The 27,077-nt window shown below is 45.1% G+C and overlaps 1 protein-coding gene across 2 annotated transcripts in view; it reads right to left on the bottom strand.

The window, feature by feature from the left end:
• Positions 1–2,030: 2,030 nt before the first annotated feature.
• Positions 2,031–27,077, bottom strand: part of HADHB (hydroxyacyl-CoA dehydrogenase trifunctional multienzyme complex subunit beta) — a 28,061-nt gene continuing 3,014 nt past the window's right edge. For both annotated transcript variants that reach the window (XM_063441941.1, XM_063441942.1), the window contains exons 2-16: positions 23,912–23,974; positions 23,472–23,513; positions 22,558–22,657; positions 21,577–21,621; positions 20,584–20,683; positions 17,172–17,259; positions 12,237–12,424; positions 11,694–11,874; positions 11,234–11,355; positions 7,792–7,871; positions 7,657–7,704; positions 6,358–6,445; positions 3,930–4,004; positions 3,160–3,324; positions 2,031–2,436 (exon numbers count right to left, since the gene is read on the bottom strand). In XM_063441941.1, the coding sequence (XP_063298011.1) occupies positions 2,401–2,436; positions 3,160–3,324; positions 3,930–4,004; positions 6,358–6,445; positions 7,657–7,704; positions 7,792–7,871; positions 11,234–11,355; positions 11,694–11,874; positions 12,237–12,424; positions 17,172–17,259; positions 20,584–20,683; positions 21,577–21,621; positions 22,558–22,657; positions 23,472–23,513; positions 23,912–23,966 (1,413 nt within the window). In that variant the 5' untranslated portion in view covers positions 23,967–23,974 and the 3' untranslated portion in view covers positions 2,031–2,400. The remainder of the gene's footprint in view (positions 2,437–3,159; positions 3,325–3,929; positions 4,005–6,357; positions 6,446–7,656; positions 7,705–7,791; positions 7,872–11,233; positions 11,356–11,693; positions 11,875–12,236; positions 12,425–17,171; positions 17,260–20,583; positions 20,684–21,576; positions 21,622–22,557; positions 22,658–23,471; positions 23,514–23,911; positions 23,975–27,077) is intronic.

Below are 27,077 nucleotides of genomic sequence, written 5' to 3'. Positions count from 1 at the left end.
AACAATATCTATACAAATATCCACTATATAGGCAAAAATCAGAAGAGTCCAATAATTACAGTCTTTTTCATACTCCAGGACGCCATTCGCCAAATAGGCTTCCTCAGCTGGATCAAAAAGTCTTTGTGAGTCACAAAGACTTTTTGATCCAGCTGAGGAAGCCTATTTGGCGAAACGTGTCCTGGAGTATGAAAAAGACTGTAATTATTGGACTCTTCTGATTTTTGCCTATCCTCCCTAATACACAAGTATGTCCCAGTCTAGTCCCTATGTTCTGCCGAAGAACTATATCTATCCTCTGTGCTCCCACCGCTGATGCTCACCTTCAAGACTTCTCTAAAGCTGCACTGTTCCTGTGGAACTCCCTTCCCTTATCAATTAAACTGTCAATAGCACCTGATTCCTCTCCTGCCACGGTCATATAAAAAAAAAAAAAAAAAAACCCCAAGTCTTCAGTGAATACTATTCTACCACTCTACTTTTCTACCCCTACCAGTAGTGTAAATATACCCCACTACCTCTAGCAAGTAAGCACATTGAGCAGGTCCCTCAACCCCACTGTGTGTCCAACTCATCTGGGTACAGTTACATGTACAGCACTGTGGAATTTGTTGGCTATATATATATATATATATATATATATATATATACACACACACACACACACCCCACCCCAAGAGGATGCACTCACCTGAACATGCATACATTATAGAGTGTTGCTGAGGCCAATTCATACAACATACAAGAGCCAGCACACTTGCTTATTCATTAAAAATCAATTCCAAGTCTCAGAATTTAATAGTTTTACATAAAAATATCTAAACCTTTCCATTTTGTAATTCAGAGTTTAGTGAATAAACTTTTTTTCTTCCCAGGATCAGAACAATGAGCAGGCCAATGAGGAAAGCTACAGGCCGATAGACAACGATACTGAAGTATCCAATACATGATGTTCATCACAATGAATCCGGTTTTACCTGCCTTCACCAGTCCCAAAGTATTTCCTCTCATCGTACGGTGTGGGCTGACTGCCAGTCTCAGGGTGGGTGGGCAAATTGTCTGGGTTTGAGGGTACATAGGCAGTCTTACAATCTGAGGGTGGGCAGATTCTTTGGGTTGACTCATGATGACGCAACTGAGGGTTTGTTAGGTTCAGCTCCCAGCATTGACACGCTTCCGGCTTCTGCAAGCCACCACAGGGTTAAAATTTACAGTGAAATGCTGGAGATGCAGACTGCAGTGTCATGACCACTTCAAATCACTGAAGTGGTTATGGTGCGTGGAGTATCCCATTAACTTGAAAAAGTCACAACCAAGCTCTTTTGGCATCAATTCACAGTTGAACAAATAATCAGATTGTAATAAAGTGATTTACCTTTTGATTGCAATGGTTTTATAGAGAAGCTGTGTAAAGGTTTTATTGCCCCCTTTCCTTAAGTCACTGCCCTGCAGATCTATCCCGCAGCTAGTTCACATTGTTACAGCTGCCATGCATCGTTCTAACAGGACTTGTTAGATGTGCTGCACACCAACCAGTTCTCCAGCACTCCTCCTACAGTGTACTTACTGCTAATGACTAAAGGCAGAGCACCGTGGGATGCATGAAGATCTCTCCTGTCCTCTCGTATACGTAAAGGTCTCGATCAAAATAACAAAGAACTGAAATAGAAACAAGCACCTAGAAGAACTATTTTGTTAGAATTGTTTTGTTTCTAAGCAAGTGATCTTTGACATATAGGGATGAGCTTACTAAACAGTGAGTCATGGCAGGCTGACATTTCATATACAAACGTTTGGTAAAAATAGGCACGTCCCTCAACACCCAACTTATGTGAAAAAGTCCAGCACGTAACAGACACCAATAACTGGGGGTAATTTCTGTGTAAAGTGACCACACTGAGAAAGTGCTACTTAAAAACGATCACAGTAATAGCAGAAGTTCCTCCCAGTACGGAATCTGGAAATCCTCCGGTGATCTGCATAGTAAAAACACATTTTATTGTGAGTGAAAAATGTGAAACACACATGGCAACATTTCTAGTTCTCATTTATTAAGGCAGAATAGCTCAGGAGGCCTCGGTTGCTGTCATGAGGCCCTGACGGAATTAAAGTGGCAAACATCTTCACGATTTATTTCCCAAGCAGAGATGCAGCTATTATTAAGCAGTTTAATAACTTCTCGTTTTCATTCTCTCGGGGTCAAGCAATCTCCGGTGCAGCAATGTCCTATGATGACCATTAGATGGCGCTAAGTGCTTTAGTAAAAAGTGGTGCGTTTGCAGAGAAGGCAACTAAGAAACCATTCACAAAACTGCAGATTTTTCATGGAAGGATCAAGATGTTTAGTGCATTATGACAGTCAGAACATGTCCAGGTCAATTCACAAATCGAGCTCGGATATTACTGGGGATAAAGTTCAACAATCATCCCGTGACCCTGAAAATATAAAATATTATGGACTTATTAAAGAGTAGGCAGGCGACAAACAGCTAAACAGAGTATCCACACAAGTGTAGTGTGCGCGTGTGTGTGTAATATTAATTTTATTATGTATGCCCACACATATTACATATACACACACACAATTTTATTTGAGTGAGTGTGTGTGAGCGAGTGTGTATGTATGTGTTTGTGTGTGAGCGAGTGTTTGAGTGAGAGTGTGTATGTATGTGTTTGTGTGTGAGCGAGTGTTTGAGTGAGAGTGTGTATGTATGTGTTTGTGTGTGAGCGAGTGTTTGAGTGAGAGTGTGTATGTATGTGTTTGTGTGTGAGCGAGTGTTTGAGTGAGAATGTGTGTATGTGTTTGTGTGTGAGCGAGTGTTTGAGTGAGAGTGTGTATGTATGTGTTTGTGTGTGAGCGAGTGTTTGAGTGAGAGTGTGTATGTATGTGTTTGTGTGTGAGCGAGTGTTTGAGTGAGTGTGTATGTATGTGTTTGTGTGTGAGCGAGTGTTTGAGTGAGTGTGTATGTATGCGTTTGTGTGTGAGCGAGTGTTTGAGTGAGAATGTGTGTGTCTATGTGTGAGTGTCTTGCAGTACCTAGAATGCCTTTGAACACAGCATGTAGCCAGTGTGCCGTATGACCCAATATATCTGCGTTTCCCGTGATGCAGAAGACCACCCAATAAACAAACGTGGGTGTTTTATTTGAAATGATTCACCTGTCCACCAGCTGCACAAGCAGCAACAAGTCCGTACTGTCCTCCCTCTTGCTTCAGTCTGTGGGCAGCAGCCATAACAAGTCGGCAACCTGTGGCTCCAAACGGATGTCCCAGGGACAAGGACCCACCCCACTTGTTAAATTTCTCAAGGGGAGGGGCTCCAACCTGCAAGAGTCAGATGGGAGTTCCATGCAGTTATTGGATAATACCAGATTTATAACGCTATCAAGTGAGCCAATATCACAATCAAATATATCCCCATCCAATATCATCAGCCAAAATAACCTGGCTATTGCACACACACAGTGCTCACCCATTACCAACCACCAAAACAGCCCTGCTACTGTGCTCACCCATTACCAACCACCAAAACAGCCCTGCTACTGTGCTCACCCATTACCAACCACAAAACAGCCCTGCTACTGTGCTCACCCATTACCAACCACCAAAACAGCCTCACCATTGAATATTCTGTGCCCAATAAATAACCAATCACCAATACAGCTCCGCTACAGTACACACAGTATCCACCCATTACCAACCACCAAAACAGCACTGCTACTGCACATACTGTGCCCACCCATCACCAACCCCCAATACAGCCCCGCTACTGCACACACTGTGCCCACCCATTACCAACCACCAAAACAGCAAATGCTTACCAAACTGATAGCAATAAAATCACCACCAGGGGGCAGAATATAATCTGTACTAACAGTAAGTGCTGCGGTATTATTAAAGGAAACAAAAGCTAATCAGGGAGTCCTTACCTTTGTCTTCCGTCCCATGTAATTCTGTGCAAACCAGTCTGAATCCATAGCCTTTAGGTTGGCCAAAATCTGCCCCTGAAACAGAGAATCAAAGGTTTCATGGAATGAGTTAACCAGAAACTCCAACAGAGGACAATCAGTGCAATTAAAATAAATAAAGTTAGTCAGTATATAAGGCAATATTATCCACACAGATTGGGTTTGTGTGTGGTGTACCGGAAATTAAATTTTTATAATGACAAGCATTTGGAAGAACCTCCCTTTCTCAAATCTGGAGCATTTCTGAGCAAGACGACACATAGAATTCAAAGTGGAGTTTTGATACAGGGGTTAAAGCGACATGAGTGCAGATAAGACACAGGTTTGATTGGGGGGGGGGGGGGGGGGGGAGAGAGGGAGAAGAGAAACAAACAAACAGTGCAGAAGATGGTACACTTTATACATACACACAAATATATATATATATATGCAAATGCATAAACATATACACATTACATACATGAACTCAAATACTAAAATATAAATGCACAGACCCATATATCTATGTTTACAGCAGGCAGGGTTAACCCTAGATGGACCTGGCACCCAGACCACTACATTGAGCTGAAGTGCCTATAGTGGTCCTTTAAATTCTACGTATATATTTATATAATAATATTTTTACATAATTGTGTCATTTAATTAATTACAATTTAAGGGGCTTGCCCGACAACCCAGGCAGAAATTCCAGAGAATTTGGTTCGCAAGCCTTGTATTTAACCCTGTAACTTTCCAAGACATTATAAAACCTGAACACAAAGATTAGTGTTTTAAAACATCACAACAATGATAGTCAGTGAAAGTGGCATTTTTTTGCCTTTTTCACACAAAAACGACACGGTCACTGAGGATATAGTTGTTGTGATACGTTTTACTTTTTTGAAACACTGATCTATATATTCAGCGAAGTCTCCCGAGTATAACGTACAGATTAAGTTTTTTTGTTTTTAAAGTTACATGGTCAAATAAAAGGCTTGCATTTCCGTTTTTTCACATGGAATTTTGCCAGATTGGTTACATTTACAGTGAAAAGGACATGGAGAACTAAAAAAAAAAAAAAAAAAAAAAAAAAAAATCCTTCAGCATGAGGCTGGTTACTGGTTTGCTATTGAGTTTTGGTAGCGCTTGGGAATCAAAAATGTTTAAAATGAAATGAGGCAAAAATGTGATTCTTTGTTAAACTAATTTGCATATGCCAGCCCAGAATCCTTTGCAGTAGTATCATCACAGCAAATTGGTGATTTCTGTGGGAAAAGCAAGTCTTATGGCTTGACTGGTGTGCAGATCATTAACATTGTATTTATATATAGACATACATAAACAAACTGAACAGAGGCTTTCTGATGCTCCGATCTGTTAACACAAAATGCACGGTACCACCTAGGCGTCAAACATTCTCGGACATGAAGAGAAGCCCGACAGGGTTATTTACTAAAAAGGAGAAAAGTGCTTTAAAGGGACACTATAGTCACCTAACTTACTCTAGCTAAATAAAGCAGTTTTAGTGTATAGATCATTCCCCTGCAATTTCACTGCTCAATTCACTGTCATTTAGGAGTTAAATCACTTTGTTTCTGTTTATGAAGCCCTAGCCACACCTCCCCTGGCTATGATTGACAGAGCCTGCATGAAAAAAAAAAAACTGGTTTCATTTTCAAACAGATGTAATTTACCTTAAATAATTGTATCTCAATCTCTAAATTGAACTTTAATCACATACAGGAAGCTCTTGCAGGGTCTAGCAAGCTATTAACATAGCAGGGGATAAGAAAATCTTAATTAAACAGAACTTGCAATAACGAAAGCCTAAATAGGGCTCTCTTTACAGGAAGTGTTTATGGAAGGCTGTGCAAGTCACATGCAGGGAGGTGTGACTAGGGTTCATAAACAAAGGGATTTAACTCCTAAATGGCAGAGGATTGAGCAGTGAGGCTGCAGGGGCATGTTCTATACACCAAAACTGCTTCATTAAGCTAAAGTTGTTCAGGAGACTATAGTGTCCCTTTAAAGTCATTTGAAATTTACGGTCAAAATATATGAGCTGAAAAAATGTAAATTCTGCTTTCAATTTGGCTACTGTGGCCTAGAATTTGAAAATGGACACTTTAGCAAATTACCATGCATGTATTTTAATTTAATTTAAAAAGCCTACTAGGTGCTCTCCAATCTAGAAAGAATTCTGACAGTGTGAAAAATTAAAGAGGAGCCACTAGTCTACCACAACACAGCCTGAGGAACTGGTTACTTTCACCTCATTCTTTTAAATTATTTAATTTATTTATGTTCTTATAACCCCAAGTGTCAGTAGCGTTCGTAAGGAAATCCTCATCCATCGGTCATTCACAGCGATTTCCTTACGAACAAGGAGAGATTTCAGAGATTAACTTACAGCAAAAGCCTCATGGAATTCAAAGACATCAATGTCAGCGAGGGACAGTCCAGCTCTCTCCAGCACTTTGGGAGTTGCATATGATGGGCTGGAACAGAAATGGCTCATTAATTTGAGGTATGAAGGAAAGATACGGACAAACATGGCAAGGGGGAACACTGCATCGTACCAACACGTATTTCTTATATGGGAGTGACAACAATAGCAAACACAGAATACAGAGCAGGCAGACAGCAAGCAATACAACAAACTGGGGTGGGATTTACATTTATATTAAATGTCTGAATGATGTCAGCCAAGGAATTTCAAAACAACAAATGTAAAAGATTTTGTGTTTAACAAAATAAAATCGGGGGCAATGTTTTAAAAGAGGAGCAGTCACCATGGAAACTAGCTACTTATTTTTGCCCTTTGATATTATATGGAATGCCAGCTTGCTAACTAGCAGCTCTAATATATCACTAGTTACAGAGCCAGTTAATGACACACCAAGTGCACGATTTCTAGGAGTTCATATTATCTTGGGAATGTACTTTGGTTTGTATCTAGATAATGGATTGAGAAGAGCAACGTCTCCTTATCTGGCCTTGCTACACACAGTCAGCCAAGGGAGCAATATTCAGAACAAACACAGGCCTCAATCTAATTAGCTTTCCAAATGAGTCACATAAAAAAAAAAAAAAAAAAAAAAAATCAGACTGTAATGGCGAGTGCTGCAGATCACCATTTGGAAGGTTTTGTGCTAACCGAGTGGAATCATTGGAAAGCGTATTAAATCCAAGCCATAGTTTGAATGACTACAATATCGGCCACTTTAATACGCTTTCCCAAACGTTGGCGTTTCCGTCTCATATTGGGGATTTCACATTACATCATTTGATTTTTTGCAGACCGTTGCATTCACAGACACACATAACTTTTGAACTACATGTCTCCCATTTTGGCACTCCGGGTTGGCTATTTATTTACTTCCTTTAGCCCTGCCGCAGACAAATGGTATGTTAGATGGGGGCCAGAGAGGACATCTTCATGTGTCCCCATGTAAAGAAATAAGTGGTCTCTGGCTTAAAAAATAAAAAAGTCACACCCTGTGACTCACGGTTTAGTTCGATTATCATTTACATCTCTGAATTGAGCAAAGCATTAGCCAATCCCATAGGCTTCAAATGCGGTTTAATTTACCAAAATGTTTGTTAATTTGCAGAGTTTGGAAACATTTCTCACCTGCTCTTACAATTAAATCAGCAATTCTCATCGAGCAAAGTTACTGCTGCTTTGACATTTTGGAAACGCACTTACCCCAGAAGAAGCTGGTCCTTAGGATCCTGAGACACGAAAACAAAATCCCTAATTGGACAAAAAAGCAATTCAGTTATCAGACCTGGAACAAAAAAAAACAAAAAAAACAAAACAAGAACTCATTGTCCAACTCACCGGAGATAAGCCTTAGGCTTGTAACCCAAAGCTAGAGCTTTCTCCTCAGACATAATCAGAACCGCCGACGCACCATCGGTCTGAAACAAGACAACGTGACCCATTTGTAAGAGCTTTCCAGGTTTAAAAGATACAACAACCAGTCAGCTAGCACATCCCAGCATGAACCGCACAGCAGCCAGCCTCCCTGCATCTACCACATCCCAGCATGAACCACACAGCAGCCAGCCTCCCTGCATCTACCACATCCCAGCATGAACCGCCACATAGCCAGCCTCCCTGCATCTAGCACATCCTGGCATGCACCACCACATAGCCAGACTCCCTGCATCTAGCACATCCCAGCATGCACCACCACATAGCCAGCCTCCCTGCATCTAGCACATCCCAGCATGCACCGCACAGCAGCCAGACTCCCTGCATCTACCACATCCCAGCACGAACCACACAGCAGCCAGCCTCCCTGCATCTACCACATCCCAGCATGAACCGCACAGCAGCCAGCCTCCCTGCATCTACCACATCCCAGCACGAACCACACAGCAGCCAGCCTCCCTGCATCTACCACATCCCAGCATGAACCGCACAGCAGCCAGCCTCCCTGCATCTACCACATCCCAGCATGAACCACACAGCAGCCAGCCTCCCTGCATCTACCACATCCCAGCATGAACCACACAGCAGCCAGACTCCCTGCATCTAGCACATCCCAGCATGAACCGCACAGCAGCCAGACTGCCTGCATCTACCACATCCCAGCATGAACCGCACAGCAGCCAGCCTCCCTGCATCTACCACATCCCAGCATGAACCACACAGCAGCCAGCCTCCCTGCATCTACCACATCCCAGCATGAACCACACAGCAGCCAGACTCCCTGCATCTAGCACATCCCAGCATGCACCACCACATAGCCAGACTGCCTGCATCGACCACATCCCAGCATGAACTGCACAGCAGCCAGACTGCCTGCATCGACCACATCCCAGCATGAACCGCACAGCAGCCAGCCTCCCTGCATCTACCACATCCCAGCATGAACCACACAGCAGCCAGCCTCCCTGCATCTACCACATCCCAGCATGAACCACACAGCAGCCAGACTCCCTGCATCTAGCACATCCCAGCATGCACCACCACATAGCCAGACTGCCTGCATCGACCACATCCCAGCATGAACCGCACAGCAGCCAGACTGCCTGCATCGACCACATCCCAGCATGAACCGCACAGCAGCCAGCCTCCCTGCATCTACCACATCCCAGCATGAACCACACAGCAGCCAGCCTCCCTGCATCTACCACATCCCAGCATGAACCACACAGCAGCCAGACTCCCTGCATCTAGCACATCCCAGCATGCACCACCACATAGCCAGACTGCCTGCATCGACCACATCCCAGCATGAACCGCACAGCAGCCAGCCTCCCTGCATCTACCACATCCCAGCATGAACCACACAGCAGCCAGACTGCCTGCATCTACCACATCCCAGCATGCACCGCACAGCAGCCAGCCTCCCTGCATCTACCACATCCCAGCATGAACCGCACAGCAGCCAGCCTCCCTGCATCTACCACATCCCAGCATGAACCACACAGCAGCCAGCCTCCCTGCATCTACCACATCCCAGCATGAACCGCACAGCAGCCAGCCTCCCTGCATCTACCACATCCCAGCATGAACCACACAGCAGCCAGCCTCCCTGCATCTACCACATCCCAGCATGAACCGCACAGCAGCCAGCCTCCCTGCATCTACCACATCCCAGCATGAACCACACAGCAGCCAGACTGCCTGCATCACCACATCCCACCATGAACCGCACAGCAGCCAGCCTCCCTGCATCTAGCACATCCCAGCATGCACCACCACATACCCAGCCACCCTGCATCCCTGCATCTAGCACATCCTGGCATGCACCACCACATAGCCAGCCTCCCTGCATCTAGCACATCCCAGCATGCACCACCACATACCCAGCCTCCCTGCATCCCTGCATCTAGCACATGCTGGCATGCACCACCACATAGCCAGCCTCCCTGCATCTAGCACATCCTGGCATGCACTATGCTACAACTACAGTTTCTATGCAACTGCAGCATCCCCACAGACACCGTTCAGCTCCCACTCCTCGCAGACACCACAATGCTCACACTTCACCATAGACTTCATTAACAGCCACCACAACTGAAACAGCGCTGCCGAATCCTCACGGGCACAGCACAGCTCTCACTCATGGAAAGCTCCATGTAGCAGTCAGAGTATAAAGGATCAGTATAAAAGTTCCATACCAATAACAGGGGCCACTCAAGTACATGTGAGGGCTGCAAACTTGGATTAAACAAATTGTCATAAATATAACCAAATCGCTAAATGAAAAATATTGAAATCCAAAATTAATCAACGTAGCAGCTAGAACGTTTAAGTGTAGAATCTTCTGTGGCAGAAATGCCTCTCCACGTGTTCTTGGAGGGGCCTGCTTGCCAGTCTCCTGCCAAAAGCCTACGGGCCCTTTAAAAATGTATGTGATTTATGTACTTTTGTACTCCATAAAGAGAGACCGACCGCTGGCCCCAAGTCCCAGGAACGGTTTTGGGCATAGGACCATGTGCACGGTCGGTCAAAATGACTTCCATTTAAACTCCAAACCCCTCAACCGGTCTGGGTGATTTTTGGATATGTTTCTCCCCCAGATCGGGCTATCAGAGGAGGTGTACTTAAGGGTACTTTTGGGGGGGTGTTGTATTGCATGTGCAGGCACAGGGTAGGGATTGACCTATTTTGTATGGCAGTGTCCTGGACCTGAGAGCCAATGTCATCCTGTGTATGTTTTTACTGTAGTGTACTTTCCGGTCCAGGAGGGAGTGCCCCTTGCATGGTGACCTGCATATAAAGCCACTTGACCTGCCAATAAATGAGTTCCTGCTTCCCCTCAACACGCAGCCTCGTCTCGTGATTGTAGGGAACAGCTATACCAGCTATAACCCCTACTCTTGGGATTGTTCTTTGGATTGCTATAAATCACTAGCTCTTGTAAGAGCTACACTGCTATACCTCTCTGGATTGGGAGAGGTCTACCCACTGGAAGCTGGATCCTGGTCTTGGGTCCAGGGTGGGTGGAGGAAGGAGAGACCCCAGCCAAGCTGTAGAGCTGGAAGTGGGTAGTACAGTGCTGATGTCTGGTGGAATGCTTGGAGTACTCTGAGCACAGGAGGCAGTGATTAGCGGAGGAACCCGGTCAGGGTGCCAGGCGGTCCATCACATCTTCCAAATACACCACCAATAACCATCCAAAACAAAAAAATATAAAGTGCAGCGCTAATATCATCAGGATGCACCAAAAGTGAATAAAATTAATGTGGGGTATACCTAAACAAAAAAAAAAACACAACTTTCATAATCAGATATTTCATATCACACATCCCATGGAAATAGTTACCAGGAAGGAGGAGTTTGCCGCAGTGACTGTCCCATGAGGTTTAATAAACGCTGGTTTCAGTTTTGACAACTGTTCCATAGAAGATGGGCGGATGCCGTTATCTTTATCCACTGTATTTTTACCTGAAATGATGGGTGGCGGTAATTAGTCTATAGAAATCCTATAGATAAAAAAGGGACAAATCGAACTAGGGCTGGATTCATTTATAAAAAGTCAGCGCTAGAGAGTCACTCGAAGCGACCACTTCAATGACTGTCTCTATGAAACATACAGAGTCTAACCCCTCTGCTGCCAAGGTGTAACTTAACCTCCAGCAGAGTAATTGGAGCGCCAACCGGAAGCACGAGTTCTGGGCTGGATAATGACCGTTCGGTTTGGGGTCTGCTGGAAAAACATGCCGCCCAGATTTACACCCAAGCTTCCCAACACAGTACTAAACACAGAGGAAAAGCCACGTTACCTGGGACTTTGTAGGGGATGATGTCCGACAGGAAGCCAGCATCTTGTGCTTTTTGGGCCAGGGTGTGAGAGCGAAGGGCGTATTCATCTTGTTCCACTCGTGAGACAGAGAATGCCGCTGCCAGCCGGTCTGCAGAGTGCCCCATGGTCTCACTGGTTGAGAATTCGGCAACCGCTGGGAGCTATAGGAGAACCAGAGCAATTATTTCAAACTTGCCAGATACAAGCAATCAATCCAGGCAAGAGGCATGTGTGAAACAAGGCTGTCCAGACATGAGCAAGCAATCCAGTCAGGATCAATGTTCACACATTGATAGTCACCAATTTACTAGTAAATGATGGTGTTTCAGTAACAATTCTAAAGAGAAACACAGCAGTAGTTCACAAGGCCTTCTCTGCTCTGCAAACCATAGATTGGAGGCACTGAGTGATGGTTTCATCTTAAAGCAATTCGAGGCTTTAAAATCCCATGACCTGAGAAAGCACATTCAAAAATCCCTAAACCTCTAGATGGACATTACGGTCACAGTTTGGTGAAAGTTACCTCAGGAGCAAAGAAATCAGGTCGAATTCTGGAGACCACAGAAAGCCTCTGTCCCAGGGTCTTGGCCTTATTGAGACTTAGCATAGCCTTCCTCATCTTCCTGCTGTGGCGAATGGGAACATCAGACATGAATTCCACTCCTCCAGCCACAATCACGTCACACTGACCCGATGCAATCAGACCCACCGCTGGAAACAAATAGAGATAGAGACATTAAAAAAAATTTATAATTTTTTTTTATACGTGATCCCTTTATCACTCTCTACGAGCCAATGAAAAGGTATCACTTATAAAGCGGAACTATTTAAGCTGCTCCGCACATCAACGGATAACAGAGGTGGGGGGAGGCACCAGCAACACCAATTCGGGTGACATACATGCTATGCTATCATCACTCATGAATTCCATGAGCAAAGTGAATGACAGACTGGAAAATCTCGAGTCGATCACCACAGCCCTCACAAAGGCTGGGCCTCCCGCTATAGTACAACCAGCATCAACCGAAACTCAGTTAGCGGGTTCAATCAATTCTTCTGACACTCAGGACGTTAACCCTGCACATATGATTCCAGCACACATTAAGAAAGATATCCTGGAAGGTAAAAATGTCAACTTAGCATCTCTGCCAATTGCCTCCCAGGATATTGTCGAAAATAAAACGTATGCTGCTTATGATGATGTATCTGGTGGTCAGATCCAGGGATTTAAGGTTAAACAGGAAACTGACCATCCCTGAGTTTGTTTTGGCATTTGGTATTTACAGAGATGTGATTTGTGCAGTGTACCCTAACAGAAGGGAAGAATTTGACCTATATATGCACAAGCTGGTAGACATAGGAAACAAATATGGTGGTACCGCATTTTATGACTACCATAGGTCTTTCAGCCAAAGTGTCTGGCGCGCTCTCCCAATTTGGTAACAGAACTAACTGGAGCAAGCTGGATACAGAGATTTTCTGCAGACACTTTGGTCACACAGGTCTTAAGACACCAACTTGTGCATCCTGCTCTCCCACTACCCACACGACCAATTTTTGTCCAAACACAGCAGACGAGATCACTCTCATGCTCCAAGCACTAGCACCTCTGGTAGAACAGAGAGAACTACCAGAGACAAATTGGGTCATCCCATTATTTCTTTTGGCAAATCATAGATTTGCAACAATTGTAATGTTGGTACGTGTAGTTACAGTGCATGCAGACTGTTGCATAGATGTTTAAAATGTTTCAGGGCACATGCAAAAACCATGTGTCCCAATAAAATGTACCCTAAACCGTACCCAACGTCTGTAAACATTAATGCATTTTCAGCACTACCGACTCATCACCCTTCCAGACATTTAGTAGATTTCCTAATCTATGAATTTTCAAATGGTTTCCATACAGGCATCGTACATATACCTTCAGGGAATCTAGAATCCACTAACCTGCAGTCAGCACAGCAGAACCCAACGGCTGTAGACACACTCAAAGCCCAAGAAATTGCAGAGGGGTTTCTACTTGGGCCTTTCAAATCACCACCATTTACAGTATGGCGCACGAACCCCATTGGATTGTCACATGGAAATCTTCCCTCAAACAAAGACTAATCCATGCAAGCAAGTTTACCACAAGACAAAATAGGGAACATTCTAACCGGTCCTGCACTATCTTCTGCTAGGTTCATGCAATCGTAAGGAGTTACAATCCCTACTAGGTTCCTTAAATTTTGCCATGCGCATCATACCAAAAGGCTGCGCTTTCATATCCAGACTGCTTTGCCTTTTTCCACACTTCCGACATGACGATCATAGGCTGTCCCTAGATACCCAAGCCACGGCAGACCTACACATGTGGAAGGGTTTCTTAACCACATGGAATGGTAAAAGCGTGTTCCTCCCAGGATTGTCTGACACTTCACCAACCATATGGTCAGACGTGGCGTCTACCACGGGTTTTGCAGCAATCTACGAGAATGAATGGCTTTGGGGTAGTTGGCCTGTAGAAGTCCAGGATTTAGAATGTTTCTCCACTACCTCAGCTCTTTTTGAGATCTACCCTATTTGGTTTGCTTTCATGTACCGGGTGTTTGTAACATAGCCGCTGACAATTTGTCTTGATTTAAATTCCAGGCATTTCATCAAGCACTTCCTACAGCCTCTCAAGCAGCCACAGCATCTAATCATGGATTAGACCTACTCATGCAACATAGCAGGGAACTGTCCCAATTCGCACTTTCATCCAATACTCGTAGGACGTACAGCAGAGCCTTCACCTTGTTTAAAAGATTCCTATTGGAACACAACATATCCCAACCTTTTGTCATGACAGCTATCCTGGGTTTTGCTTCTTTTTGCCATCTTAGACTACAACTATATTACAACACCATTAAATTATTTTTGACAGGCATTAAACACCACATTCTAACCCTATGGCCAAACAACCATAGCTTCATGTCATCATACCAGATAAAAAAAAAAACAAAAAAAAAACATACTCCGATGTATTCAGAAATCAGATCCCACACGTACCTTTCAGACAATAGACAACCAACTTTTCCAATCCTTATCTGACCTGTTAGATTTACACCCATTTAATTTAATAGCCTGCTATGGTTCTCAGGCCAAGAGCGTTTACCACCATCACCACCACTCAGACAGATAGATAGATGTCTTCAACGATCCCACCTACGCAAACACATGCATCACTACACATTGGCTCTACCACAGTCCAAAACGAGCCAACATGCACCACCAGTAGAAATAACATTATCCTACCCACAATAAATGGTGCCCTACCACACAACCATTATTTGTATTACAAGGCTCAGTGCTTACTACCGCTACATTCATGAGATACGTCAGATCTCTGTTAACCCAGCTAGGCCACAACCCTTCTACCTACTCGGGTCACTCCTTCCGTATAGGGGCGGCCTCCACAGCCTCCAGCACCAACATACCAGTGCACAATAGCGAATCAATGGGGCGATATAAATCTTCTGCTTGCACACGATCCATACCCAAACCAGTATAAGAAATAAGGAATGCATTAAAGGAAATGTCTGGTTAATTTGTATGTATTTGTTGACTGAATTAAAGCTTTGATTATTCACTTTTTGCCCTCTTTATTTGCAGGCCTACCGTATTGTCGGTCCTGGCACACCACAACCGACTTGATCTTTTTATACTATCCTATGCTTATACTGGAACTTACTCCTTATACGGCTATGTGCCCCCAACACAAGTATTAAGGCAGTGTGGCCTGTAATTATGAGAGGGGCTTATGATTATACACTTACCTATTTAAGGAACACCCCTTACCTGGCTCCATACCGTCCGAGGTCAGCGTTTGCATGACCTTCCCACCACTCCACAGATAATCTTGGTACCCTGAATTCTCAATAAATGTGGAACTTGCCTCGTTGCAACCTGCATCCATATATAAACTTGGAGCAAAGGGGTGCACTCAGCGGTCGTTTTCAATGTGCTTTATTCAAATCAACTTTGTGTCCTGATCGACGTTTCAACCCTGGCAGGTCTTTTTCAAGATCTTGACTCCCTGCATCCAACCCATCCCAGCATGCACCACACAGCAGCCAGACTCCCTGCATCTAGCACATCCCAGCATGCACTGCATCTAGCACATCCCAGCATGCACCGCACAGCAGCCAGACTCCCTGCATCCAACCCATCCCAGCATGCACCGCACAGCAGCCAGACACAGCAGCCAGCCATCTAGCACATCCCAGCATGCACCGCACAGCAGCCAGACTCCCTGCATCTAGCACATCCCTGCATGCACCACACAGCAGCCAGACTCCCTGCATCCAACCCATCCCAGCATGCACAGCACAGCAGCCAGACTCCCTGCATCTAGCACATCCCAGCATGCACCGCACAGCAGCCAGACTCCCTGCATCTAGCACATCCCAGCATGCACCGCACAGCAGCCAGACTCCCTGCATCTAGCACATCCCAGCATGCACCGCACAGCAGCCAGACTCCCTGAATCTAGCACATCCCAGCATGAACCGCACAGCAGCCAGACTCCCTGCATCTAGCACATCCCAGCATGCACCACACAGCAGCCAGACTCCCTGCATCCAACCCATCCCAGCATGCACCGCACAGCAGCCAGACTCCCTGCATCTAGCACATCCCAGCATGCACCGCACAGCAGCCAGACTCCCTGCATCTAGCACATCCCTGCATGCACCGCACAGCAGCCAGACTCCCTGCATGCACCACACAGCAGCCAGACTCCCTGCATCCAACCCATCCCAGCATGCACCGCACAGCAGCCAGACTCCCTGCATCTAGCACATCCCAGCATGAACCGCACAGCAGCCAGACTCCCTGCATCTAGCACATCCCAGCATGCACCGCACAGCAGCCAGACTCCCTGCATCTAGCACATCCCAGCATGAACCGCACAGCAGCCAGACTCCCTGCATCTAGCACATCCCAGCATGCACCACACAGCAGCCAGACTCCCTGCATCCAACCCATCCCAGCATGCACCGCACAGCAGCCAGACTCCCTGCATCTAGCACATCCCAGCATGCACCGCACAGCAGCCAGACTCCCTGCATCTAGCACATCCCTGCATGCACCACACAGCAGCCAGACTCCCTGCATCCAACCCATCCCAGCATGCACCGCAGCCAGACTCCCTGCATCTAGCACATCCCAGCATGCACCGCACAGCAGCCATACTCCCTGCATCTAGCACATACCCAGCATCCCCTTGTTTTACTTTAAAAGACCCGCCAGGGTCGAAACATCGATCAGGACACAAAGTTGATATAAATAACCACATCAAAAATATATACACATATATTTATACACACACACACAAACTGCAGAGCTTATATAAACCCATATTCACCTAGCAGGAAAGAGCCAAATGTTCCATTAATAGAATGTAAAATAAGTAGATAATAACCAGGAGTCGTACCTGTAGTCATTGCCTGATTGGATGATATACAGGCCATGGTGACAGTGTGCGCAGGCGTCTTATCTGAGAATCCAGCGCCAAGAGCAGCCTAGAAAAAACAGGGACAGCTTACAGGGTCAGTGACGGCAATCTTGTTATAATGCTTGTGACTGAATGTCTGGATAGTGGAACACACAGCTTACAGGGCCAGTGACGGGCAATCTTGTTATAATGCTTGTGACTGAATGTCTGGATAGTGGAACACACAGCTTACAGGGCCAGTGACAGGCAATCTTGTTATAATGCTTGTGACTGAATGTCTGGATAGTGGAACACACAGCTTACAGGGTCAGTGACGGCAATCTTGTTATAATGCTTGTGACAATGTCTGGATAGCGGAACACACAGCTTACAGGGCCAGTGACGGGCAATCTTGTTATAATGCTTGTGACAATGTCTGGATAGTGGGACACACAGCTTACAGGGCCAGTGACGGGCAATCTTGTTATAATGCTTGTGACAATGTCTGGATAGTGGAACACACAGCTTACAGGGCCAGTGACGGGCAATCTTGTTATAATGCTTGTGACTGAATGTCTGGATAGTGGAACACACAGCTTACAGGGCCAGTGACGGCAATCTTGTTATAATGCTTGTGACAATGTCTGGATAGTGGAACACACAGCTTACAGGGCCAGTGACGGGCAATCTTGTTATAATGCTTGTGATTGAATGTCTGGATAGTGGAACACACAGCTTACAGGGCCAGTGACAGGCAATCTTGTTATAATGCTTGTGACAATGTCTGGATAGTGGAACACACAGCTTACAGGGCCAGTGACAGGCAATCTTGTTATAATGCTTGTGACAATGTCTGGATAGTGGAACACACAGCTTACAGGGCCAGTGACGGGCAATCTTGTTATAATGCTTGTGACAATGTCTGGATAGTGGAACACACAGCTTACAGGGCCAGTGACGGCAATCTTGTTATAATGCTTGTGACTGAATGTCTGGATAGTGGAACACACAGCTTACAGGGTCAGTGACGGCAATCTTGTTATAATGCTTGTGACTGAATGTCTGGATAGTGGAACACACAGCTTACAGGGCCAGTGACGGGCAATCTTGTTATAATGCTTGTGACAATGTCTGGATAGTGGAACATACAGCTTACAGGGCCAGTGACGGGCAATCTTGTTATAATGCTTGTGACTGAATGTCTGGATAGTGGAACACACAGCTTACAGGGCCAGTGACGGGCAATCTTGTTATAATGCTTGTGACAATGTCTGGATAGTGGAACACACAGCTTACAGGGCCAGTGACGGGCAATCTTGTTATAATGCTTGTGACTGAATGTCTGGATAGTGGAACACACAGCTTACAGGGCCAGTGACGGGCAATCTTGTTATAATGCTTGTGACTGAATGTCTGGATAGTGGAACACACAGCTTACAGGGTCAGTGACGGGCAATCTTGTTATAATGCTTGTGACAATGTCTGGATAGTGGAACACACAGCTTACAGGGCCAGTGACGGGCAATCTTGTTATAATGCTTGTGACTGAAGGTCTGGCTAGTGGAACACACAGCTTACAGGGCCAGTGACGGCAATCTTGTTATAATGCTTGTGACTGAATGTCTGGATAGTGGAACACACAGCTTACAGGGCCAGTGACGGGCAATCTTGTTATAATGCTTGTGACTGAATGTCTGGATAGTGGGACACACAGCTTACAGGGTCAGTGACGGGCAATCTTGTTATAATGCTTGTGACTGAATGTCTGGATAGTGGAACACACAGCTTACAGGGCCAGTGACGGGCAATCTTGTTATAATGCTTGTGACTGAATGTCTGGATAGTGGAACACACAGCTTACAGGGCCAGTGACGGCAATCTTGTTATAATGCTTGTGACAATGTCTGGATAGTGGGACACACAGCTTACAGGGCCAGTGACGGGCAATCTTGTTATAATGCTTGTGACTGAATGTCTGGATAGTGGAACACACAGCTTACAGGGCCAGTGACGGCAATCTTGTTATAATGCTTGTGACAATGTCTGGATAGTGGAACACACAGCTTACAGGGCCAGTGACGGGCAATCTTGTTATAATGCTTGTGACTGAAGGTCTGGCTAGTGGAACACACAGCTTACAGGGCCAGTGACGGCAATCTTGTTATAATGCTTGTGACAATGTCTGGATAGAGGGACACACAGCTTACAGGGCCAGTGACGGGCAATCTTGTTATAATGCTTGTGACAATGTCTGGATAGTGGAACACACAGCTTACAGGGCCAGTGACGGGCAATCTTGTTATAATGCTTGTGACTGAATGTCTGGATAGTGGAACACACAGCTTACAGGGTCAGTGACGGCAATCTTGTTATAATGCTTGTGACTGAATGTCTGGATAGTGGAACACACAGCTTACAGGGCCAGTGACGGGCAATCTTGTTATAATGCTTGTGACAATGTCTGGATAGTGGAACACACAGCTTACAGGGCCAGTGACGGCAATCTTGTTATAATGCTTGTGACAATGTCTGGATAGTGGAACACACAGCTTACAGGGCCAGTGACGGCAATCTTGTTATAATGCTTGTGACTGAATGTCTGGATAGTGGAACACACAGCTTACAGGGCCAGTGACGGCAATCTTGTTATAATGCTTGTGACTGAATGTCTGGATAGTGGAACACACAGCTTACAGGGCCAGTGACTGCAATCTTGTTATAATGCTTGTGACTGAATGTCTGGATAGTGGAACACACAGCTTACAGGGTCAGTGACGGCAATCTTGTTATAATGCTTGTGACTGAATGTCTGGATAGTGGAACACACAGCTTACAGGGCCAGTGACGGGCAATCTTGTTATAATGCTTGTGACTGAATGTCTGGATAGTGGAACACACAGCTTACAGGGCCAGTGACGGGCAATCTTGTTATAATGCTTGTGACTGAATGTCTGGATAGTGGAACACACAGCTTACAGGGCCAGTGACGGGCAATCTTGTTAGAATGGTTGTGACTGAATGTCTGGATAGTGAGTGAGTCAATGCCCTGGTACTATATGAAGCTCCCACTGAAGATTAAACAAGAATCAGAACCACATGACAGAATGACACAAACCATTATTCTAAGAGGAGGTGGAAGTAAACAACGCTCCCGGAGGGATCCTCTCATGAAATAGGCTTCATGTCAAAGTTTGGGAGTGGATCTTCTCTTGAGCAGGGTCACTATGATCAGTCATATATTAAACTGGTTTGAATACAATGCTGCACATGCAGTGTTAAGATCTTTCTGTATAGTGTGGATTCATTATTTTAGCATAGTGGAGCACAGATAACATTTATGCTGTTTTTCTTTGATTGCTTACCAGGGGACCTGGCATAGGTAGAACAGAGTCACAGAAAGTCGTGTCCTTACCTCTCGAGCTACATTGCTGGTTTTCACCTCCTGGATAACCGTTCCGTACACAATATAATCCACCAATTCTCTGGGAATATTTGTGCGATTGAGCAAACCCCTAACAAAGGACAACGTAATGCAATCATATATCGGATGAAACGCTTACATTAAACGTGTAATTCAACATTTCACAAACAAAAGGGTAAAGGACTGCAGGCACATGGATCATTGAGCTTTCTCAGGACTGCGACAGAAGCAAAATACTCACTTAACACGAGTATCACAGTTTGACATTAATTTTGCTGCAAGGAATACAGAAATAGATCCAACAGTGTAGTATTTGTGAAGTCCTAAAACTATTTTTTCTTTCTTTGTTGTAAATATTCAAATCACTTGAAGACCAACTGGAAAACTTGTTATAATCAGTTTTTACAAAAAGTACACTTTGCGAGAGGGACAATGTCAGTCTCTGCCAGTCGCCAGGTGGAGGCAGCCATAAACAGTCCCTACAATTACGCAGGACTACGTCATGGATGGAGATACACGCACTTTTGAAAAGTTTGGTTGAATATAGCAACACTGTTTAAAGAGACACTTCCATTGTCTCATGAAAACATTTGTGCATTTAATTATGCATTTTTTTCATTTGGCCAAATATCCAAAAACCGCGCGCAAAAAAAAAAAAAAAAAAAGCTGCAATGACAGACTTTGCAATGCAGCTCCATGAGAAGTCTCTGCAAGGCAGGTGTCTGACAGCCAGCGGGGTGAATCGAGGTTTAATAAAAATGCTAATTTTTATTGAAATCTGCGCTTTTTTCAGTAAAAAAACACGACACTTCACACATAAAGCACATCAAAGCCAACGTTTTTAAGGTGTTTGAAGAGTTCCTTTAACATTACACTTTCCATTATCCGAATGATCATTACAGTAAAATAGATAAATCAGATTCCTCTCACTAGAAATGCAGTGATCCACCTGCACAGCTACCTGTACAATGGAGTATTACTTACTGCAGCGCTGTTCTGGCCAAATCGTGCGGCATTAGGTCTGCATATCTGTAACAGAGTAAATGGGCAATTAGTCAGAGGGTACGTACCATACCTCATGATGTTTGGAACAAAATAGCAAGAAGCAGGAAGACAGATCTACGGCAGAGTGATAACTCCCGAATCAGGGAATTAGTAAGAGAAATGCACATATTGCGATGGTCAGCTGGAGAATTATAAACCATGTGAAATAGCAGCTTTGTATTGTTTGTAAAATAAATAAAGTGTATTGAATGTTTCCCAAAAGAGGACCAGACCAAAATAAAATGCCTCTGCAGTTTAGGATCCTTTAGGAGGAAAGTCTATAATGTTTTTGTCTAAAGCACTATTTGTATAATGAAATAATTGGGTGATATGAGGCTCCTTTAAACAGATCCATGCAGGACAAAGGATAAAGGAGCACCCAGCTCCACACAGGTGTGGATTTATATAGATTAACAATTAACTGACCAATACTGCAATATGCAAACCCCAAACGTAATCACTCCGTGATGGCAGAGATTGCATGGTCTGATTAGAAAGAATAAACATAATAAAACACAGGATACTAGAAAAAATAATAATAAAAGTTTTAGAAATATCCTACGGATGAATTTATTAATGATTATGTAGATGCCCCTCACCCCACCCCCCAATTCAACCATTTTATCCTAAATTTGAATACAAGTTTAATATTGCTACAATTGAGTGAATAACTCCAAGAGAATAAAATACAGATTAGTAAACAGCGCACGTACACAAAAATATAGATTTAAATTTTTCCAAAAGTTGAAATTGGTAATTTGAAATAAACTTGTAAAATGTACATTTTTTTTGTGTGTGCGCTCTTGTCCTTAGTCTGTATTTTGTATACATTATGGTCTTTACAGCAGCACCATTTCTGAGTAACGCATGTTCCGAGTGTGCTCCCATGGAATAGTCAGCAAGACACAAGTTACGGCTTACGTAGTTCCTGAGAGCAGAAATGGGGTTCGGACACCTTCAACAATTACTACATTCTTCACGCCGGGTTTGGATAAAGTCTTCTTACTTTTTGTTTGGACGGCTGGAAAGGGGAGAGAAATATTAGTTATATCTGTTTGCAAATAAGCCATAAAAGGAAATTATAGAAACAGATTAATAGGAAAACACAGACTACAATGAAAGATTCAAAGATTCTAACCCCCGCTCTCCATAGCGTTCCCACCTCTAACCCCCGCTCTCCATAGCGTTCCCACCTCTAACCCCCGCTCTCCATAGCGTTCCCACCTCTAACCCCCGCTCTCCATAGTGTTCCCACCTCTAACCCCCTCTCTCCATAGTGTTCCCACCTCTAACCCCCTCTCTCCATAGTGTTCCCACCTCTAACCCCCTCTCTCCATAGCGTTCCCACCTCTAACCCCCTCTCTCCATAGCGTTCCCACCTCTAACCCCCTCTCTCCATAGCGTTCCCACCTCTAACCCCCTCTCTCCATAGCGTTCCCACCTCTAACCCCCGCTCTCCATAGCGTTCCCACCTCTAACCCCCGCTCTCCATAGCGTTCCCACCTCTAACCCCCGCTCTCCATAGCGTTCCCACCTCTAACCCCCGCTCTCCATAGCGTTCCCACCTCTAACCCCCGCTCTCCATAGCGTTCCCACCTCTAACCCCCGCTCTCCATAGCGTTCCCACCTCTAACCCCCGCTCTCCATAGCGTTCCCACCTCTAACCCCCGCTCTCCATAGTGTTCCCACCTCTAACCCCCTCTCCCATAGTGTTCCCACCTCTAACCCCCGCTCTCCATAGTGTTCCCACCTCTAACCCGCTCCTACATCTGGAATGTTTTTATGATACAAGGCGACTAGCGATTGCAGAAGTCCTATCTACGACATTACATTACCTGGAGCCTGGAGATGTGCAGAGGAGCTAAGGCATCGGACAGCTGGAAAACAGAGCGAATACAGAAATACAGTTACAATGTCACAAGCACCAAGCTGATCTAAATGATGTGACAGGAATATTGCCCTATTTCTATAAATCATAACAGAAATAAAATAACATTGTAAACCTGTAACAAGCACCAAGCTGATCTAAATAGTATGAGAGGAATATTGCCATTTTCTTAACACACTACATTGCCTCAGATGACGGATGACGTTACAGGGTCAGGGTTCTGTTATAGAGCAGATCCTACATATACTGTATGGTGATTAGACTTTGCCCTTACTATTTCAGGAGGTCTTCAAGCCAGGGTTATAGTGTGCACAGCCAGGCAGGGGTTACGGTCTTTGAGGTCCATATTAACCTTTGGGCATATTCCCTTATTTTGAGGAACCTTACCAAATCTGGAAGCTCCAGGTAGGCTTCTGGTGGTTTGTCTCAACATGAAGGCCATTGTGCAATCTATAGTGAATAAAAAAAGTATACATTCAGTGTTAATTACTCACACACAAACCGGTTCATACAGATACTGAGTGATTTTGGGCAGAAATCCAGTTTGATTCCCCTTTCCCACTGATTGCTGGGAAAACATGATGGCTGCTGGGATAGAATGTTAACCGCGCAGTTTTATCTTTTTACAGATTCACTTGTATTCGTTTCACTTCCAAGCTGCTAGCAGAGCGTACAAAGCCAAGACTGAATTAGATTCTAATAATTTGACACTGAAACAGTAGGAGACTGCAGACACGGCGGCTGATTTAAATGTGTGTTTTCTTTTTTTTTTTTTTTTTTTTTTACAAACTTGCTGCCACACCACCAGGCCTGTATGTGCTGTAAGTTCAGAATCTGTTTGATGGGTACCCTCGCACGATGCAGAACCCACCAAGCTCTTAGGGAATTATTATTATTTATATAGCACCATCAGATTCTGTAGCGCTGTACAATGGGTGTGTATGAGCGATCGCTGTCTGAGCATGATGTCCAACACAGAATGAGGCTACATTTACCGTGTTATTCAGCATTGTGTGAATTGGACCGAAAAACTGAATTTCCAATTTTAGGCTTGAATAGCTGAACTGAAGAATTTGTTTTATCTTCGCGTAAACATTTGAATTCACAGTTTAGTGAATAATCACATTTCTACTATACACGAAGCACTGTATTAAAATACTAAGAGAGCATGTTTGCATAGTGTAATAAAGAGCTATTAGACACGTGGGCCCAGAATACGTTAACAGATTTCATTTATTCTCCTCCCTTCCCCCTCTATAACCTTTCCCCTACTTCCTGAGTGTGGGAGGGAGATATAACCTTTCGCCCAATTCTTCAGACCTGCAGTGCCTGGCCTGGGATATAACAGGCATTACACAGGACAAGGTCACAGACTAATTCAAGGGCAGTAAATTTCACCCATCCCCTATATCCTGGGCTTTCTTCTATCATGCCCATGGAATCCATGTTTCCGAGCAGCCCTCAAACCCCTCCCAAATCAAGTCACAGTGGGGGAGAGGACACTGCCAACCCCTACTTTCCAAGGTCATTATAGGGACAACCTGTGTTTTCAGTAACCGTCACGGTTCTCAATTCTACATCGATTGGATCAAATCTAAACACCCCACCGGGCTGACACCGGCCTGCGGAGCGCAAATACCCCCACGGGGCTGACACCGGCCTGCGGAGCGTAAATACCCCCACGGGGCTGACACCGGCCTGCGGAGCGTAAATACCCCCACGGGGCTGACACCGGCCTGCGGAGCGCAAATACCCCCACGGGGCTGACACCGGCCTGCGGAGTGCAAATACCCCCACGGGGCTGACACCGGCCTGCGGAGCGCAAATACCCCCACGGGGCTGACACCGGCCTGCGGAGCGCAAATACCCCCACGGGGCTGACACCGGCCTGCGGAGCGCAAATACCCCCACGGGGCTGACACCGGCCTGCGGAGCGTAAATACCCCCACGGGGCTGACACCGGCCTGCGGAGCGTAAATACCCCCACGGTGCTGACACCGGCCTGCGGAGCGTAAATACCCCCACGGTGCTGACACCGGCCTGCGGAGCGTAAATACCCCCACGGGGCTGACACCGGCCTGCGGAGCGTAAATACCCCCACGGGGCTGACACCGGCCTGCGGAGCGTAAATACCCCATGGGCTGACACCGGCCTGCGGAGCGTAAATACCCCACGGGGCTGACACCGGCCTGCGGAGCGTAAAAACCCCACAGGGCTGACACTGGCCTGCGGAGTGTAAATACCCCACGGGGCTGACACCGGCCTGTGGAGTATAAATACCCCACGGGGCTGACACCAGCCTGCGGAGCGTAAATACCCCACGGGGCTGACACCAGCCTGCGGAGCGTAAATACCCCACTGGGTTGACACCAGCCTGCGGAGCGTAAATACCCCACTGGGTTGACACCAGCCTGTGGAGTATAAATACCCCACGGGGCTGACACCGGCCTGCACAGAACAGACAGTCTTGAAATCCATAGAATTCTACTCACAACTGCAATAATAAATACACAAAGATCAGAAACTGCCACAACTTCAAACAAATTGAATAAATGAATATACCAAAATAAATAGACACCATCAAGATGTCTGCAGATTTTACATCTATTGGCATATTGTGAGAAAGCCAAACAAATACTATTTTGGTATGTAAAGGGACCTGATAATGACCGGTTGCCAGGTGTGATGTGGGTGTGCAGGTGCCCGATACACGTGTGTACTGTGGGCAATATAGAATGGGCACCCTACTTATGCTGTATGTGATAAAGCTGTGGGAGACTGGCATCTTTTCACATATTGCAAGAATTGGTTTATGGACAATCCACCACAAACCTCTACGTTATGTTTTTGTGCATAGTGACATTGGCTGCTGGCAAAAGTGACAAGAGCTGGCGTCTGACAAGTTTTTAAAAATACATTAAACAATAAAGGAAGTACCGTACATGAAACCAGTCTGACAGTGACAGAATAAATCGGATGAAATGAAATGTTGCACATTTACATGTAATGATTTTAAGAATAAAGAATAAAAAAAATAAAAATAAAAAGTATATATAACCCCTATGCCTCCGAACAACACAGTCTCATGCTTCACCTTATTGTATAGTGGTACCGAGTACAGATCTCTGTATCTCAAATATATATATGTATTTTTTTCTCTTTCATATAGCGCCATCACATTCCATAACGTTGTACAATACACACTATAGATTAGTAACGAGGATCTCCGTGTATAGTAACCCGGTATACAGCGAGGCAGGGTATCTCAGTGTATAGTAACCCGGTATACAGCGAGGCAGGGTATCTCAGTGTATAGTAACCCGGTATACAGCGAGGCAGGGTATCTCAGTGTATAGTAACCCGGTATACAGCGAGGCAGGGTATCTCAGTGTATAGTAACCCGGTTTACAGCGATGCAGAGTATCTCAGTATATAGTAACCCGGTATACAGCGATGCAGGGTATCTCAGTGTATAGTAACCCGGTATACAGCGATGCAGAGTATCTCAGTATATAGTAACCCGGTATGCAGCGATGCAGAGTATCTCAGTGTA

This window comes from Pelobates fuscus, chromosome 2 (assembly GCF_036172605.1).
Source record: "Pelobates fuscus isolate aPelFus1 chromosome 2, aPelFus1.pri, whole genome shotgun sequence".
In the NCBI taxonomy this organism is placed as follows: domain Eukaryota; kingdom Metazoa; phylum Chordata; class Amphibia; order Anura; family Pelobatidae; genus Pelobates; species Pelobates fuscus.
The sequence above is the reverse complement of the archived record's forward strand: the minus strand, read 5'-3'. Positions and strand labels throughout refer to the sequence as shown.